The 18,131-nt window shown below is 38.2% G+C and overlaps 1 protein-coding gene across 2 annotated transcripts in view; it reads right to left on the bottom strand.

Annotated features, from left to right (window-relative positions):
• Positions 1-18,131, bottom strand: part of LOC122088890 (callose synthase 9) — a 99,400-nt gene that overhangs the window by 32,307 nt on the left and 48,962 nt on the right. For both annotated transcript variants that reach the window (XM_042658249.1, XM_042658250.1), the window contains exons 21-32: positions 13,873-13,922; positions 12,934-13,020; positions 10,664-10,749; positions 10,475-10,499; positions 6,231-6,325; positions 6,059-6,140; positions 5,357-5,517; positions 5,163-5,283; positions 1,820-1,917; positions 1,622-1,712; positions 1,362-1,522; positions 1,144-1,253 (exon numbers count right to left, since the gene is read on the bottom strand). In XM_042658249.1, the coding sequence (XP_042514183.1) occupies positions 1,144-1,253; positions 1,362-1,522; positions 1,622-1,712; positions 1,820-1,917; positions 5,163-5,283; positions 5,357-5,517; positions 6,059-6,140; positions 6,231-6,325; positions 10,475-10,499; positions 10,664-10,749; positions 12,934-13,020; positions 13,873-13,922 (1,167 nt within the window). The remainder of the gene's footprint in view (positions 1-1,143; positions 1,254-1,361; positions 1,523-1,621; positions 1,713-1,819; positions 1,918-5,162; positions 5,284-5,356; positions 5,518-6,058; positions 6,141-6,230; positions 6,326-10,474; positions 10,500-10,663; positions 10,750-12,933; positions 13,021-13,872; positions 13,923-18,131) is intronic.

Genomic DNA, 18,131 nt, shown 5'->3' with positions numbered 1-18,131 from the left:
TGGAAGTGAAAGGAGGTGCAGAGACATAGGTTGTTGGCAAAAGAATGGGTTGTGGATCAATTCGGCTAGGGCTAGGGCTAGGTTTTTGGAGGTGAGGTGGTGGATAGTACTGCTAGTAATAAGGAGAACTTAAATCTCCCTATTGCATCTCCTCCAAATTTTACAGAGTTCCCTCATTACAGAAAAAGCAAGATTGATTGATAGATAGATCGGTGGAATTTGTTCGATATTATAGAGGGACATAACAAGGTCACTGATGGAGCCCTGATGAGGGTTTTCAGTGACCTAAAGCACGCCATTAACACAGCATTTTCTCAGAGCTATAACAGTTACAAGGAAAGAGAGGTGTTATGAATAACAGTGTCAAAAGGGTCTTTTCCAGTTCTAAGCTAATGGTGTTATGCTTCAGGGGTACAGTTGATATTTTTAGAAAACTAGGGTGATATAAGACATGTGGCGGCTTGCGTTTAGTGGGATGACCTGGAGGTGTTGCATTGCCTTATTTCTTTTCTTGATCATCCCCCCCCCCTCTCTTTTTTCTTTCTTCTACCTCTTATCTTTCCATTGTTAGATCCATGAAGCCGACCCCATTTAGTTGGGAAAAGGCTGAGTTATTGTTGTTGTTGTTGTTAGGGTGCTACAAGACATACGTTTTAAAATTAGGGGTGCTACAAGATAATTTTCCTTTAATTTATTAAAAAGGCACACTCATGATGTTTACACTGTACAACTGAGTTCAATGCCTCACATGTTCGCAAGGCTGAGCATCTGACATCACCTCCTAAAGCCATTGAAAACACCGGTACTTTGTCCCAATATTTGGGATCCCACTATAAATCCTGTCTTCCCATTCTACATTGCCCAAGGTCTTCTATGATAAAATTTGTGGCTTTTGTGCAATGATGCCACTTTGTACGACCTTGATGCAAATCCTATTCAAAAAAATAAGTTAACAAGACCCAAATGGAAAGAATTAACAATTTTCAGATGAACACGAGAGCCCTAATATCAATTGAGGAAGGGGGGGTGGGGAGAGTATTTTTTTATTGTAATGCTCCCTTTTCCCACCACCCCCAAAAAATTAAATAAATAAACACTCAATAAGAGTATGTCTACCAATAAACCTTTAGGGGTAGGAAGTACCTGGAAATATCTTTTGAAGGTAAAATAAAATTGATATCCCATCTTCATTTTTCTTGAGCAGCTCAGGCATGCTATAAAGCACAGTCTCGGAGTAATATGGAGTAAAAACACTGAAAGATATGTGTGCGTAAGAAAAATTAGTATAAAAATCCCATGGAATCCAGATTTCAAGAACAACAAAGATGCATATAGATACAAAATCAAGAAAAAAACACAACCTAAATGACAACATCTCACGAACTGGCTTTGCAGCAGGCATTTCCATAAAGAGGGAATTTGTGAAGAACTCTAATCTACGTCTTGCCTCCAGGTTTATTGGAATATTAGCAGCTGATTCTTTGATGGTTAACAGTGAATGTAACCTCTTAACTCTTGCTCTCTGCATTTCAGGGGGAATTACTTGATTTCGTGCAAAATAACACAGAGTTTCAATAAAGGATAAAACTGAAAGGGAGACAATAAAATGTTAGAAGCATACAAACTCAGCATCTTTGGGCCACTTTAATTTTGAAAAGAGGCGACCTTCAGTCCGTGCTTTTGATAATGTGATCCATGTCTCGTAGTGACCCCTGAAATTGTTCACAAAGGACAGTACAGTAGAATAGAAATCAATCTTGCAAAGGAGCGGGGGAGGGGGGAAAGATCAACACATAAATACAAGCAAGCTACTTCATACCTCATATTAACAGAAAGGAAATCATGTTGGATTACATCATAGAGATCCCGGGCAGCTTTAACTGCTACCATTTGCAATTCAGGTGTTTCTTTTTCTCTCTGTACAACAAAGGGCATAGACATTTCTTCAACAAATGCCACTAATCATAAAAAAGTTAAAAGATTTATGAGGTAAAATGCTTGACATAGACCTCATCAAAAGGAGACAATAAAGCAATCCACGAATAAAACAATAAAGAAAGTCAATGTACAAAAAACGCATAGAAATATTACTCCTGAGTCCTGACCCAACCATCAGCTACATCATTAGTGCACCTTGGCATCCAGTGAAACCACAAGGCCATCCTACAGTCCTAAATAGGTGAAAGACAAAAATGGCCTTGAACTCCAATGGATATTTGCATGAGGTTAGTGTCTTCAGCACTACTCTCAGAAGCATGGTTACAAATTCCGATAAAAATTATCAATATGTAGCGAAATATTTTGAATGCACTAAAAGAGGGAACTGAAATGCCACATAGTTGATTTTCTCACTAAATTTAGGTCAAATGGGAAAAATGCTGACCAACTAGGTCTTATTCTCATTCATTTGAAATAGCTGAAACAATAACATAATTCCTACCAGATTTCAAAAAAATTGAGATAAGGGTTTCAACTAAAGCCAAAAACTACATCTAGATTTGAACAAAAACCTTCCTTGTCATTAAGCAAGGATCTAAAGGCCTAGAAGAGCAAGTTGTTGATTCCACTTAGATCCTTATTAAGCATTGATAACTTGTTTATATGATTCCAGCCTAAAATCTCAATCCCAAGTGCCCGTATACGCATAAACTTGGGATTAATCAAGATCTAATAGATGCAATGGAAGAGGTGGTGCCAAAACCGGAGCCAAATCCAGATCATAGTTGTCATGGTGTTTAAGCATTGGAGGGAAAAAATCAAAGTGACACCAACACGGCCTAATCGTCTGTACTCCCCTCCTCACCGTGGTTCAGACAAACCTTACCCCCCACCTCGACGTGGTTATGACAGAAACTCAATATTTCCAAAGGAGGCTATTCAATGTTTCACATGCAAGGGGTATGGGCATCGAGCTAATCAATGTCCTAACCGGTTGTTAGCGTACATTGACAAGGACAAATTTATACCCTATATACCAGAAGAGCAACAAAAAACAAGAACAATGAATCTGGAGGCTGAGCGTGAACATGAGCTAGTGAGATTAATGATAGTGATAGTGATGGTAAGCTTCAACTGTTCTATGTTATTCGTCCTCTTTCGACTGCACAACAGGTTTCTGAGGAGGACGATTGGCGCTGTAATAGCATCTTTCAGACGAGGGTGCGATGCAATGATAGCCTGTTTAATATGGTGATCAACCCCCACAATTGCACCAACGTTGTCGCTGAAGATGTTGTTCGGAAGCTGGGTCTGATGGGAGCCTCATCCGAACCCCTACAAGTTTGGATGGGTGAACAACAATAAACTAAAAATTAATGAAAGGTGTATGCTCATGTATTCCATTGGTGGACTGATTGATTAGGTGCAATGTGGTGCAATGTGATGTTTTTCCTTTGAAAGTCGGCATGCTAGTTCAATAAGAAAGCCAAGCACTATGAATATGAGTATAAATACTCCTTTCAGCATGGTGGACTTGAGATGAAGTTTCTTCTAGCAAAGAGTCTCCCCCCTCTCAAACTCAAGAGGACAGCTGATACTCTTCTCCTCAAGCGTATCGACTCAGATGGCATTCTTGGACCTCATCCAAACTCGACCGAGTCGAGTTCTTTTCAGCGGAGGAAAGTTGATGCGGATATAGCTATACTTACCCGATTGGACCAGCATGACCAACTTTGGAAGCCAAGAGCTAAGTACTGGTCCAACCTAAGGTTTTGGTCCAAGAAAGGTTGAAAATAGTGAATAGCTCATTTTGTCTTACTTCATGCCTTTTATTTTCCAGATGTGAATGTAAGAGTTAGGATTTCTTTCCTTTGCACTGGTTTCCTTTCATGGTTCTTTCCTAGTTTAGGCTAGCTACTATTGCAGTTGAGTTTCTAATTTCATGTCTATTTTCCCTACATATAGGCTGTAACCGATGGACAAGTTCGAATGTTTTGATTATTAAATGAGAATTAGTTGGATTTATGCTCTGTGTGAGTGCGTGATTCCCTTCCTCCCCCTACTACTCTGGTTTTTCCCTTCTTCCCTAAGGCCCTCCATCATTAAGGACATCTCATACCCAACCCCCCAAACCATGTCATCCTAGTCCACCAAGAAGCTACGCTATGGGTCAACATTTGCATCATCTTCCTAGCCCAGTGATCTATATCCTAGGTTGGGTTACTAAAAGTATATTGATGATGGCACCTATGGGCTGTTGTGTTAGACTCCAGCAAAGGCAGCAATCAAGGTTCAAAACCTCAATCTCGACACAGGTTTCGCTAGGAAAAAACACCGAGATCTGGTATTTTTGCCACGTCATTTCGGCGGTTGGTTTTGTGGCCATATTGGCTTTTCAGCCCCTGAAACTTGTCAATTAGCCTACTTTAGGCCTTCTAAACACAATGGAATTTCAGTTTTGAAAAATTAAACCCAATATGGTACTTTGAACATGTTTCTATTAAAAAAATGGTTTTGAGAAGTTTTACTTAAAACTGTTCTAGGTTGGTACTGTTCACTCTTCCCAGAACAGTATCATCAAATTTTATATTATTTCTTGCATTTTTCTTGGGGCTTTCTATCAATTGATTTCAAAAGGGTTGGAGGTTAAAAATTTCTTCCTAAAATCTCACGTTGATTGGGCTTATTGGTGAGATAACTCACCTAAAACAAGTTCAGGTCCTCCGTGGGTTTGTGTTTAACCAGATGAACAAGGCATCTGGTTATGGAATTTACAACTAAGGACATAAATTGTTTAATTTACACAACAGCCCTTCTATCCTGAGTTCTGTTATTTTTCATGACTTACTCTGTAATTAAATTCCAGATTCATCCTTTCTTCAAAATTTTAATTACCTTTGCACCCTTTATTTCTTGCCCAAAGAGGTCCCAATCTGTTATCAGAATTTACAGTATTTCCACTGCTCCTTTCTATTTGAAACTATTAACTTTGGCACGATCTACATCAGGGTTTTAAAACCCTAGATTGCATTACATGGTATGGAACAGACCAATTAACACAGTCCTACCTTTTTATGGGTGGCAGGGGGTGTGAGACAGCGATCCAATTGGCAAAGACAATATCTTGGCCAGAAAACAGTATGGACTCCAATGCAGAAAGAAGATCATAACATTTTTCAAAATGAAAAAAAAAATAAGATAAAAAGAGAACCAACGAAACTAACCAGTATCCAAGTCAGTGCAGTAACCCTAGAAATCACAAGTGGCAGCTTACTTAGCTGCAAGTCAACATGGATCGATTTCTTTGATATGCTTTCTTGAATATCTCCATATATTCTCTCCACCCTGTAATAGAAGTACCACATTAGTAATTTATGATCGATTGTAAGCAGCTGGTATTAATCAAGGAAATACTAACCACATCCTCCCATCATCATCTAGTATTTCTTCCAAGATAAGTCTAATGGTCTGGTAACACTCCTCAACTGCATATCTCATGTAGTCATCCCTTGTGATCCTTTCCCACAGCTCATCTAGCGAGTCTTTGTTTTCAACAGCAATATCTTTAGCCATAAATATCTGAATATATTGAGAAACAAAAGGAATAATTTCACACGTGAATACAAGAACCACTTTAAAATGTTATTCTGGAAACAAAATCAAAATTTTACTGAATGTCATGTTTACAACACATTAACGAAGTAAGCTTCACAAGCGAACCATAGGACAGCCATGTGTCATGGCATAGAATTTTGGCTAGATATAAACTGAAGGAGCATAGAACAAAACGTTATAGCATGAGCTGGAACTTAAAGGTATCATAAGTATAATGGATGACAAGGTAGGTGAAAGTCGACTAGAATGGTTGTCACATAAAATAGAAGATTATGGCACAAGTTGCAATGCCCTAAAATGGTAACAGAAGGAAAAAATGGAGGCTGATAAAGTGAAAAAATAGGTGAGAACTTATAATCCAATGGAAGTTAATGTACCAGATAGAGAGGAATGGTAGAAAAGGAATGGCATAGTCAATCTCAAGTAATTGAAATTAGGTTCTGTGCAGTCAAAACAATAAACAACAATGTAAATAAAGCCTTAAAGCACAAAAGCAGGGACTTACCTTGCTAGCAAGAAGGAATAGGGGCCACTGAACCAAAGGAAGACTCCCAGAATTTTTAGGCATGAGAAGCAACTCCATTTCCCTACATACAACAAACAGAAAAATTGATATTGCCAACCAAACATAATTTGTGACAAAAGCAGGATGGCATTGATAAATAAGTGGCGCTTACAGATTATTGATATAGTCTTCTTCCCGCAAATTTCTAATAATCTCATTCCAAAAGGGAGAAAACTGAGCAGCAATGAACTTGCTCTTCTTAACCTCCTTCAGCATCACAGCACAAAAGTTTCAAGTTGATGCAACTGCCCAAGCATGGCTTAAGAGAAAAATTATTCATATAGAACAATCCACAATTTCAGTATGAAGGACCAAAACCTGCTCGGTCAAATTTAAGAAATGACTCGCAACAACCTTGGTCCAAATTTTTACGATAAATAACAAGATTGAGTCACTTTTTAACCTATGTTGTACACCTCAGTTTTCTTAAAATGGGAGACAAGCTAAAAAAAGAGGTGAGAACTTTTAAAATCTTCTTGTATCGATATGTATCCTACGATACAAATGGATACGAACCGAAACCCTACAATACTCTATGGAAAATTAAAAATTGAGGTGAAATGTGCGTTCCGATATATATCTGTACGTATCAGTACGATACGTACCAATAAGGTGTGCCACGGTCATACAATGGCCAAGATGGGTCATTTTTCAGAAAAAAACATGATTTTTTGAGGGGTTTTTGTTCCAAAGTTGCTGCCAGTCATTTTTCTCTATAACTAAAGTGGAAATCAAAGTTGGGAACAAAGATTTTACATTTATGGACAGTTACAAACCTTGGATTCTTAGTGTGATACTCTAAATTTAGTGTTTATGTATAATACATGTTATCTATAGCTTTTTGAACAATATTTTTTACAAAATATACAAAAAAGTGTTTCCTAGCCATTTTTGTGCGTATCCTTAGCATCTCCCCGATACAATACCTCCAATATATCTTAATTTTGGCCGACCGATACTGATACTTTAATCTTTGACCACAAGTATGACTTTAGGTGTTTTTTCAAAGAAACTAATTATATGAGTGGGAAAGAAATGTCTAAAATAGGATGTACACAAAAAATAGGCAAAAAACCACATCTTGGGGTTCGAAACCAAAGTTTCCACCCAACCGGGAAAATTTCCCTAGTTTCCTCGAAATTTCCCACAACTCGACTGAAATTTTGGTCTCCCCAAGGGTCAAAACCCAATATTTTGAACCTTGAATTTTCGTAGTTTAACCCTTATCCATCACCACTAATGCAAACTTGGAATTTTGCATTGAACAAAAAGAGAAACTTGGAAAATAGTTTACAGAAAGTGGAAGGTAGAGTATCAATAGTAATTCCTTACAGGATGTGTGATTTTTCGAATGCACGATCTTTATCGGCCAGAGGAAGTCTAAATAATTTCTACTGTTGTCTTGTTTGACTTAATTATTATATAGGAATAAGAAATGTTGCTAATTACAACCTAAAACTGGGTCCACACCCCAGAACCGACTTAAGAAATTAAGAATATAATAAATAAAGACAATAACAATACAACCCTTAATTTAAAGAACCCACACACACACAACCCCATAAGTTGACATTACATAACATTCACCATGAACAGGAATTGAAGCAAAGTGAAGCAGCACAAACAATAATTAGGTATATATAAGATCTGTAGTAGAAAAATGGCAAAAACTCTGCAAATTAAACACATTGTCTTCCGATTCAATACATCATCCATTCTCAAAATTCAATGAACCATTGTCATTCCCAAATCCTATGCATTACATAAAATTTAATATCATTTTCATTCTCAAAAAAATTCCATTTGGCACCCAAGTTCTAATTTTAATGGATAATATGCTCCAGGGAGTTCTCTAAAACACAGGGAAACTTTTCTAGGATGTTTTACAAAGTTGGAAAAACTACGGGAATTTGGGAAATTGAGCAGAAAACAAGGAAAGATTCAAAATAACCTCAAGGAATGTTAAAACTAAAAAGGACTCGGAACAAATAAAAATACAAAAGAAAACAAATGTATGGCAAGAGAAGTAGGTTGATCACAGTTTATATATTCATCAGCTTTCACAGTAATTTAGTTCAGTATTTAGCACAAGTCACAATTGATTTCCCCAGTTTATTTTGTGTAAATAGGAGAGAGAGAGAGAGAGAGAGAGAGAGAGAGAGAGAGAGAGAGAGACGATGGGAAACTTGGGAGTCCCAATCGATTAGATTGGGGCTGCCCAACATCATTCATTATATAGACTGACAATTACTTACTCCTAGGAATAGGAAAACTCAAAAAAGGAAATAAAACTAACTTCTAATTCTAATATTTTGACATATCATAACTAGATTAAAATACCCCTACGGGAGAGTCATGGCTTGTGCTAGACAGCTGGCCACGACTCCTCACGCTACACTTCTAAGATTTTGCAACTTCACACACCTTTTCAGAGAAGATGAATTCTGGAATCGTTAACATGACAGCTTTGATAGAAAACATGGTACTCTCTTTCTGCTAGGGATGACCCAATACAGAGGCTTATAATTTCATGGGATTACACTATCATTCTTGTTCAGCTAATCCCAACTCTCAATGGCATACATCACAGCCGATGAGGTTTACATACCAAGATTGAGGCAAAACAAAGCATAAGCCTCACAAAATCAGATATGCAGCTTCAGCTGTGGAGCCTAGGTCTATACACCCATAGGTAAGACTCTTAAGACACAGGCAGGGAATGATAGTGATGGGAAGAGGAACCATAGAGAGAGTATAATGAAGTTATAAACAGGTTAAGTATGGGTTATTATAGTAAATACCTCTTATTACTCATTTTGATAGAATCGTAGGAGTAAGTAGGAGATGGAGTTTGGATTCATTGCCTTTGAGTGAGTTTGTGATAAGGATACCAGTTAGAGTCATCGTCAGTCTTTTACAAAGCCATTAATAGCCATATAACCATCCATAGTTGCCACAGAGACAAGGCTACACAAGGTGGTGGCCAAAAACCTAGGCATTGCCTTGGTCACCTACACATGCACATCTGTTAATGTGGAGTTTCTCCTTTCTACAAATGGGCTCAATAATAATAACACGCCCACAAATATCAATCTCTCCCAAAAACCAGTTTCAGGACTTTTTCGTTGATGAGGATGATATAATCATAGTTGTCAAGGCGTCGCCTAGGCGACGACTAGGAGTCCAGGCGGTTTGCCTGAGGCCTAGGCGACAGGCGCCTTGTTGCACTGCATGTCGCCTTGTGTTTCGGCACTTATTTATGCCAAATATCATTCAAGTAAATGTTCATAAATAAGCAAATACCCCCTATTTGAATCCAATAAAAATAGTTTAAAAATCAAATTCCAAAATGATAAAAAGTCAACCCCCCAGTCCAAGAACAAAAACTGGATTTTGGTTATAGGGACGATTTTCAACTTTTAAATGCTAGGGTTTTTCTCAATTATGAAAATTTTATAAATTCTATCATGTTAAAACATTGCTAAAAACCAAAAGTCCGGTAAAAAAATATTTTGTTTTGATATTCATAAAATTATTTTCATTCAGGCGATTTTAACAGTATTCGCGCACTTAAAAATAAGTTTGACTGAAGCATAACTTTGTCATTGCAACTCAGATTTAAGTAATCTTAGACTTATTAGAAAGCTGGTTTTATATTATAACTAATACAAAAAGTCTCATGTAAAAATAAAATCATTTGACCAGTCAAACTTATTATAGAATAAGAGCATTTCTCTAAATGTTGATTTTTTATAACTTAATATGACTTAATGTTAATTTTTTATGATTTGATGGGGCTAAATATTGATTTTTAATGACTTGATGTGGCTTAATCTTGATTTTTTATAATACAAGGTATATATAACTTACTAAATAATGTTAGAAAATAGGAAAAATAAAAAATAATACTTGTTCGCCTAGTTCGCCTTAAGGCGGGCGCCTTCTCGCCTAAGCGCTTAGACAACCCTCCACCCTCTTGGTTCGCCTTGGCGCCGTGGCAACTATGAATATAATGCAAATGGTCTCAACAGTAATAATACCCACCCACCACAAAAAAACAACAAAAAACAAAAAAATCCAAGTTCCACTTCAACCAAATCCAGTCCTGCTAACATCAAAGGATAATCAAGTAATACAAAAACAGAACGAATAACTCCATAAGTCCACAAATCGAGCAAGAAAAAGATATGAAAAAACACAAGCAAGAAAACAATGAACAGAACTCAGAAGTAACAAAAACAAAATACATAAATTAACATAAACAGTTGGCAATTTGCAGATATAAGAGCATAAAGAATCATTTAAAACCAAAAGCACCAGTTTTTGGTACACTCTTGTCAAAAGTCAATGCCTCACCGAATCAGGAGACTGGCCGGAAGTCCTGCAAACAAGGACATGAAATCAGATACTTAAATTAAAAATTAAGAAAAATAAATTAAAGAAAAACAAAAACAAAAACAAAGAGAGTGCCTATCCGTTCAGAGTGAACCAAAAAAAATTAAAACATGAAAAGAGATACATATAATAATTGGCAAAGAATAGCACCTTTTGGGAACAGGAACGAGAAGAGTCTCCATGAAAGCCGCAGGAAACTTCTCAAAGAGTTTGTGCACAGCTTCCAATGATCTAATCTGAATAAATGAAAATTAAATTGAGCACAAATTACTGAAATATAATAAAAAAGGGGATGTGGTTATTTTTATTGAGCAAACCATGAGAAAATTATATCTTATAAACTTTTCAAGTAAAAGAAGTTACCAGGAAGCCCTGCTTTTTATACGTAATTAAGGTGCAGGCCCGCAGGACTGCATTATCTGCTCAATGGCAGGTCAGATGGGCCCAAATTCTACCGACAGGTAGGCCCCATCCTCCATCCATGTGCCAAGTGAGAGAGCCCAAGGTGACTCTTCCATGTGCTAAAATGAAGTACTAAAAATGATGGACAAAACACAGCACATAGCAGTTCTACGCCATTTAAAATACAAGGGAACCATACAATAAAATATGGGCGATGCAACTGAACTTGGCACCAAATTTTACACATGGTGCCCTTGTCCCATTAAATGGTTCATATTTTCCCAGTTGGCATGCCATATGGAAAAAAAATTGGGGAACTACACTGATGTAGATCTAGTAGATGAAGCTGCTGGTGGTGGGTTTTCAAATAAAAACTATGGTCAAACCTGCTTATTTGAACAGTAATGAAGGAGGGAGGCGAGGGACTCTCTACAGAATCTTTGAAGAACAGTAGCTACTGTTAAAGAGAAGATCAGAGCTGTCAGACAACAGAATGGCCTTGTTTCAGTATTTGCAACAGTCCAACAAAACAGGAAAACAGGTATTGCCATGTGGGAGAAAAGATATAAATAAGGGAGGGATTTCAGATTGATGGAGAAGAATGATACGGGGTCGATTTGCTAGAGGAAAAAAGCAAGAGAAATATGGGATGGGAAAAAGAGAAGGGAGAGAGTGACAACTCATCTCTTTTAAATAGAAAAAAAAGTCTAATTCAGGTTTCAAAACAGTAGCAAGTACTGTTCCGATTTACTGATTAAACAAAGATAGGAAAACCTAACAGTGGCAGAAATCAGAAGTTGAAAAATCAAACGACAAATAAAGGTTTTGGAGAAAGAATATTTGTAGTAGGGTTCTTCAAATTAATGGCGATTCTCAGATCTGATTTGATGAGATAATTGAGAGAAAATAGAAGATCAGGAATCCACTCAATTTAATCTGAAACTACCAGATTACCTGCTGAATCCACAGCAGAGGAACATCCGTAATCCGCTAAGCCACAACTGAAATCCACAGATGCTTGGGATCTGAAATCCAGGGACTTTGAGCTGAAAAGCTTCTCTTCCAATAAGTAAATCATGGGGAGAGCTATGCCCAGACAACTATTAAATAGAGCTGAAAAGGAAAATAAATAGAATTTAAATTTTAAAATTGAGTCAACTTTTCCAGCTGAAGGCTAAGTTTGAAGTGTCCTAAAACAACCGAAACACTTAATAAAAAAGAAAACTGTAGCAGAAACAGGTCCCAAGTCATAATGTCCTATTCCAGCCTGACAACTACATTGAAATAATAGAACAACAAAAGAAATAGGACTCAAACTGACCCCCACCACTTAAGTGAACCAATTACTGAACGGCAAGTTCAGTTGAAGCAGGAAATTGGCTCAAACCATGAACCACAAGCCAAGAATAAACCCTGGTTGTCATACTATCAATAAAGCCTCTCTTCCTCTTCTTTCTTCCGCTGGAAATCTGCATCAGTTTCAAAGCAATGGACCTCTAAACTGCAAGCTATTTAAATGAACATGACCATTGTGACCACTAGTTTCCATAAATGCTTTAGAAAATTACCATCCACACATGTGGATCCCACATCATTCTCCACAGGGCCGTGTCATTTCTGGACCACCTCCTGCTACAACTGCACTCCAAGAAGAACAGCTTGCATTTAAGCAGGTCCTCATAAAGCCACTAGAAAACCAGCAGAGACAGCCCAGCTTTCCACAAACACAAAATTCAAAGGGATACACGATTCATTCATGGCCACACACACACACACAAAGATAATAGAAAGAGAAAGTGAATGTTCAACACTCATGTGTAGGCAAAACAAGACAAGAAAATCTTAAGAACATTCTTTGGAATGCCCAGGTGAAGTATTATTACATAATAAAGATGACAAACTTTAAAATCTTCAAAGAGCATATTTAAAATAAAAATACTTTTCCAAATTCCCATTATTAAATTATCTTCCTGATGTTAAATCAACAAAACCTAATCCGAACATAGAAATTCATTTACCTCGCCCAAACGATCCCTTGCCCCAAGCAAGAATCCCACAACAGCTGATATAATTGTGTAGAACACATGAATATCTAGGAGATAAATCTGCAGAAACCGAAAATATTCAGCAAGTATAGACCCAAAAACAGCATCCTAAAATACAGAGACTTGGTATAACACATGTAAACTATATTTTAACAGAATCATTCTGATTCCACATACAGAAAACTTAAAGAGTCAGCAAGCCAATAAACAGGGGGAGAGGATTGAATAAAGTGTCAGCACCTCCATCTTTTAATTCTTTCTTAATATAATCAGTATTTTGGGATTCAGTCAGAGTGTAAGAGCATTGTTAATCACACTTTTGTTTCCTCTCAAGCTCCTGCAGGGAACAAAGTGTGCCCGCCAGTACATTACACAAAGGGTAAGAGCTATTGGTAGTTCAACCACAGGTTCAAGAAGATCAAGTACTCAATCCCAACTCCCAATAAGACATGTCTTATATTCATCAGTAACAAACATGGTTTCAAGTATCAGTATCGTGTCGGCTGGATCGAATCGGTATCATCTGAGAGCGATCTCCAATCCTTGAACGATCCGGATCGGTTACCTGTATTGTTTCAGGGGTAAAACGGTAAAAAAGAATGTACTTCTTAAGAAACCAAGGGCAACACCGACCGATACTTGCCGATCCAATCCGATCCAGATCGGTATCGGTATCGATACTGACACCGCCCCCTAAATCCATGGTAACAAATGGAATAAATCACAAATGTTAGCATTAATCATAACTCCAGTACGAAAGGAATACCCTACCAGTCTACCAGATATGCAACACTAGACTGTTCACCAGAATCACCACAAACTTAAAAACTTTCATATACTAAGTATTATATCAGTAACATGAGCGAAACAAATTCAAAATGTGAAAATTATAGTACAATCAAGCACACTTACAACAAATACTGGGGCCCATAAGGTAGCAACTGTCAGAGCATTATGGTTATCTGCAGGCATAAAAAATGGTTTAATAATCCAATAAATCCATTAAGTTTTCTTCTTTAAAGAGCAACCAAGTGCACAAGGCTCCCGCTACTGCAGGGTCTGGGAGGGCAAATCCATAAAGTTTTTTTTCTTCCTCCTTTATTTATTTATTTATCTTTTTGGGGATGGGGGTGGGGGAGGAGAATAGAAGCCAGCAAATTGTCCAAGATACAGAACAAAGCATGTAGATGTGCGAGAACACAAAGGAAAACAATGTATTTACTGTAATTTGTACAAAGAAAATCAACACAGAATGAGTGATAATAGAAGTTTAATATTTGAACATATCAACTGAGATTTAATAAGATGTGTGCTGTATCACTTACGATCTCTGTTACCCAAACACTTCATGCACCCCTGGAGTACCCATGTCAACATATCAGTTAGGGTTTCTCCTTCAAGCCCTAATTCTAATTTTGGAAATGGTTAGGTTTTTTTCTTCTTCTTCTATATATTCCCCCGCCCCTCTCTTAGCAATATCCACACAAGAGAGTCGAAGGAGAAAACCTGGTTGCCACCATAACTCGTGGTGAGCGAGAGATGAGGGCGACCGGAGATGGAGGTAGTCAGAATACTTTGGAGGCGGCTGCAGGTGAGGGATGTCAGGGTGGCTGGAAATTTCAAAGATTACCATAAGGTAAAGAAGACTTCGTCCTCTGCTGTTACCTGTACTGCCAATACGAGAGGTCCTCTTTTGATGGCAATGGGGACAATGACATAGATGTCTACCCACGTGCCTTGGAAGAGACTGAGATGGGTCTTGACAAGGTTGCTTGTGAGGACTTTGGACCTGATACAATTGTTGGAGTCATTTCTCCCCCTTCTTTGTTCAGTGATAATTTGTCTCTAACAAATGATGTGGAAAATTTAGTCAACAATTATGAAAATGATTTGTAAGGTGAGAAGGAGAGGGATAAGGATGATTTTTTAGTTTGAGGAGGATAACCCTACAAAAGATAGTCCTACTAGGCTGAATTTTGTGGATGATTTTCCCACCTCCCCTGTTGGATCCTCTATAAAAAAGATAAAGAAAAAGAAAAAGAAGAAGTTTGTCTCTAGGGTCCCTGAGTGTAACTTAAATTCCAAGAATGATAGTTCAACAGTAGCTTCTTCGGAGGACCTTTCGGAGTCTATAGCATTTTCGAATCCTGATAATGAGACGGATTCTAAGGAAGGTATTTCATTCTTTCATATTTCGAATTGGCATCTAGCTTCTTCAATCGATCTCACTCTAGTGGAAGTGACGAAATTGAAGGATACTGAGGTGATTCAACATGTTGACGATTCCGAGGAAATGCCATATGAGGAATCAGATGGCCATGCCATCTATACTGGACGGAGCCACAGTATAAGATTTGCCCAATACTACCTTCGCTCCAAGGAATGGAAAACTTAATTTGCGGTGTCCTTCTGGTCCATGTATTTTCTTTCCTTTGCCTCATCTTAGGATGGTATGGTGCCTTTAGCTTCTTGTTAATTTGGCAGGTATCCTACCTTTTGGCTGTCTTCCTACCCTTTTTACTCTTTTTTCAAAAAATATCCACATAATAGCCCCCAACTTTAGAAGGCAAGCTTCCATCCTATGCCAGCCATCTCAAGTTGATCAGATCTGGGCTTCAGTTTTACATTTACTGGTCTAGCATTTTCAGTCTTCCCCATTCCTGCATATAGAACGTTGAGTCCCTTATGTGTGCCTTTTGTTGGAAAGGATCAGACTGTACTAACTTCATTCATCCGATCAGTTGGGATTCTGTTTGTCTGCCCAAAGAGGAGGGGGCCTTGTCCAAAGAAGAATCAAAGATGTCAATATTTTTTATATCCTCAAGTTGATTTGGAAGCTGGCAGCAAAGAAGAAAAGCAATTTGGTCAACAGAGTATATTCTAAACTCCTTCGTCAATACTCCATCAGGATTGTTCCAGTTTCTCTTATGCCTCATGGGTTTGGAGAAAGATCCTGAAATGCAGGCACGTTGCTTCTAGGGTTAAAAAAACCACGATCGATGACGGAGCCTCTACTCAACTCTAGCTGAATAATTGGCACCCTGGGGGTACTCTTATTTTTGCAGTTGGTAACAGAGCCAGGTACAACTTGAGGTTCGATAGACTAGCCTGGGTCTCAGATATTCTCCTCCAGGACGAATGGATGCCTCCGCCTTCCCCCTCTTCCCCTTCTCCTGGCCATATAAAGAGGCTCTGCCATCCATCAGTAGGAGGCCAAGAGGAAGTTGTGATTTGGTTATTTGGTCCCCTTCTTCCTCGGGCATTTTAGTTCTATGTCTGCTTGGGACCTCATCAGAGCCTGTGGGGCCGTGATTCCTTGGTGTAGTTTGGCCCGGTTCAAAAGGCAAATTCCTCACCACGGCTTCATCCCTTCTTTGATTGTCCATTTTCCTCTATATTGTGGAAAAGGCTCCTCGTGAAATGCTGACCAAGGAGGGGAAGGATCTTACCCTTTGATAAAGAATGGAACTGGGTGGATGTCTTTTGGTGGTGGCTCTTCTTGAGACATAGTGGGTAAGCTCGCCTTCAACACAGCGATCTATCATATTTGGATGGAGCGTAATCTCAGGCAGTAGTCTCCCTCTTCTAGGACCTTGCAACAGATTTTGGCCTCCATAGCCTTTGACATTAAATGCAAGCTTTCTTCTATTCCCTCTCGATGCATTGATTTCCCTCAAATAGGTTCATTGTCGATTCCTGAGGTCTCCTTGTTGCTTTGTATACTCGCTCTGCTCCTCCTAGTGGAGGATTGAGCGTCTTTGGATTGTGCTTTTATTTCCCCTTTCTTGAGATCCCCTGTTTTTTCTCTTTCTTTGGTAATGAATTATTTATTCACCCCCCCCCCAAAAAAAATATCCACACAACTTTCAAGGAGAGTGCAGAAAACAGATGATTCAACTCTGACCTTCCAAGAAGCCAACCCCCAGGCTGATTTGGTAAACCCTGTTCCAGACCTCCCAGTCCTCTTATAGAGTTGTAAATGCTTTGCCCAAGTGTCTCTTCTCCCCCTTAATTCATAATTGGATAAGAGACTCTGATTCGCATATTAGTGTCTAAATCCAACTACCTAGATGGTTAGATCTCATTTCTGGAATTTTGTTTGGCCACTGACTTATGGCATTCATTAAATTCTTTCTTTTGATTCTTTATCATCTACATGGTGAAGCCCAATTACAGTTGTTCTGGATCTGGAATATTTTTCTAATTAGATAAATATAAATAAATACATGCAAGCATTTTCGTAAATCTACAAGAATTAATCTGAGGTTTGGCTTCACCTGTCTTACAAAATTACCAACCAGGTAATAAAAACATTTTCATGTATACTAGGGTAAGGACTGGAGCAAATCCTTATAGGATCGGGTAAAGACGTCCTATATATCAGGGTAAGCATAAAGACATTACCCAGACCTACCCCATCTGTTGCTACCCCCAATCACATGCAAGGTTCAAGAACTCATTTCGTTTTGGTGGTTTCGAAACCACCAAGAAACCAAAATTTCAACAAAATCTTACGGAAACAGAGATTTTTCCATTGTTTTGCTTGGCAATTTTGGGGGGCTAATGACCGAAATAAGCACAGCGAAATGACCAAGATGCCTGAAATTTCAACGAAATAGTGCATTTCTTTTTTACCTAAATGAGCGAAATTTTGAAATGAATTGACCAGAATATGACTGAAATTGTGTCTTTTTGTGTTTCGTCTGCAGTTTCATTGTGGTAAATAAAATATATATATATATATACCGAAATTCGAACCATGGTCTGCTGGGGAGTTGGTGGTGAGGGAGGTGGTACTTCTGCAGTTAGCAGGTGGAGGTACTCATCCCATTAAAGTGAAACCAATTAAAATGCCAAACTCATCCTTTTAGAGTGATTCAATAGAAGCCAAGTAGCCAACTTCTAAAAACAACCCTAAATTTTATGGATCCAGCTCCGCTCCTTATCCTCAATCGCCCATGTCTTGCCCAGGTCTATCTGGGAAGTTGACACGTGTACATAACGGATCCAACGGCTGTCATTATTTGCCCAGAAAAAACCACCCATCTTTACCAGAAACCCATACCCGAGCACCATATCCTTACCCGTACGAGTTTTATCATCTATTTCTCTGCTATTCCCTCTCTTCCCATCTCAGTTTTTATTTTTATTTTTATTTTTATTTTTTTTTT

Source organism: Macadamia integrifolia, chromosome 9 (genome assembly GCF_013358625.1).
Source record: "Macadamia integrifolia cultivar HAES 741 chromosome 9, SCU_Mint_v3, whole genome shotgun sequence".
Lineage (NCBI taxonomy): Eukaryota > Viridiplantae > Streptophyta > Magnoliopsida > Proteales > Proteaceae > Macadamia > Macadamia integrifolia.
This window is presented reverse-complemented; position numbering and strand designations above follow the sequence as displayed.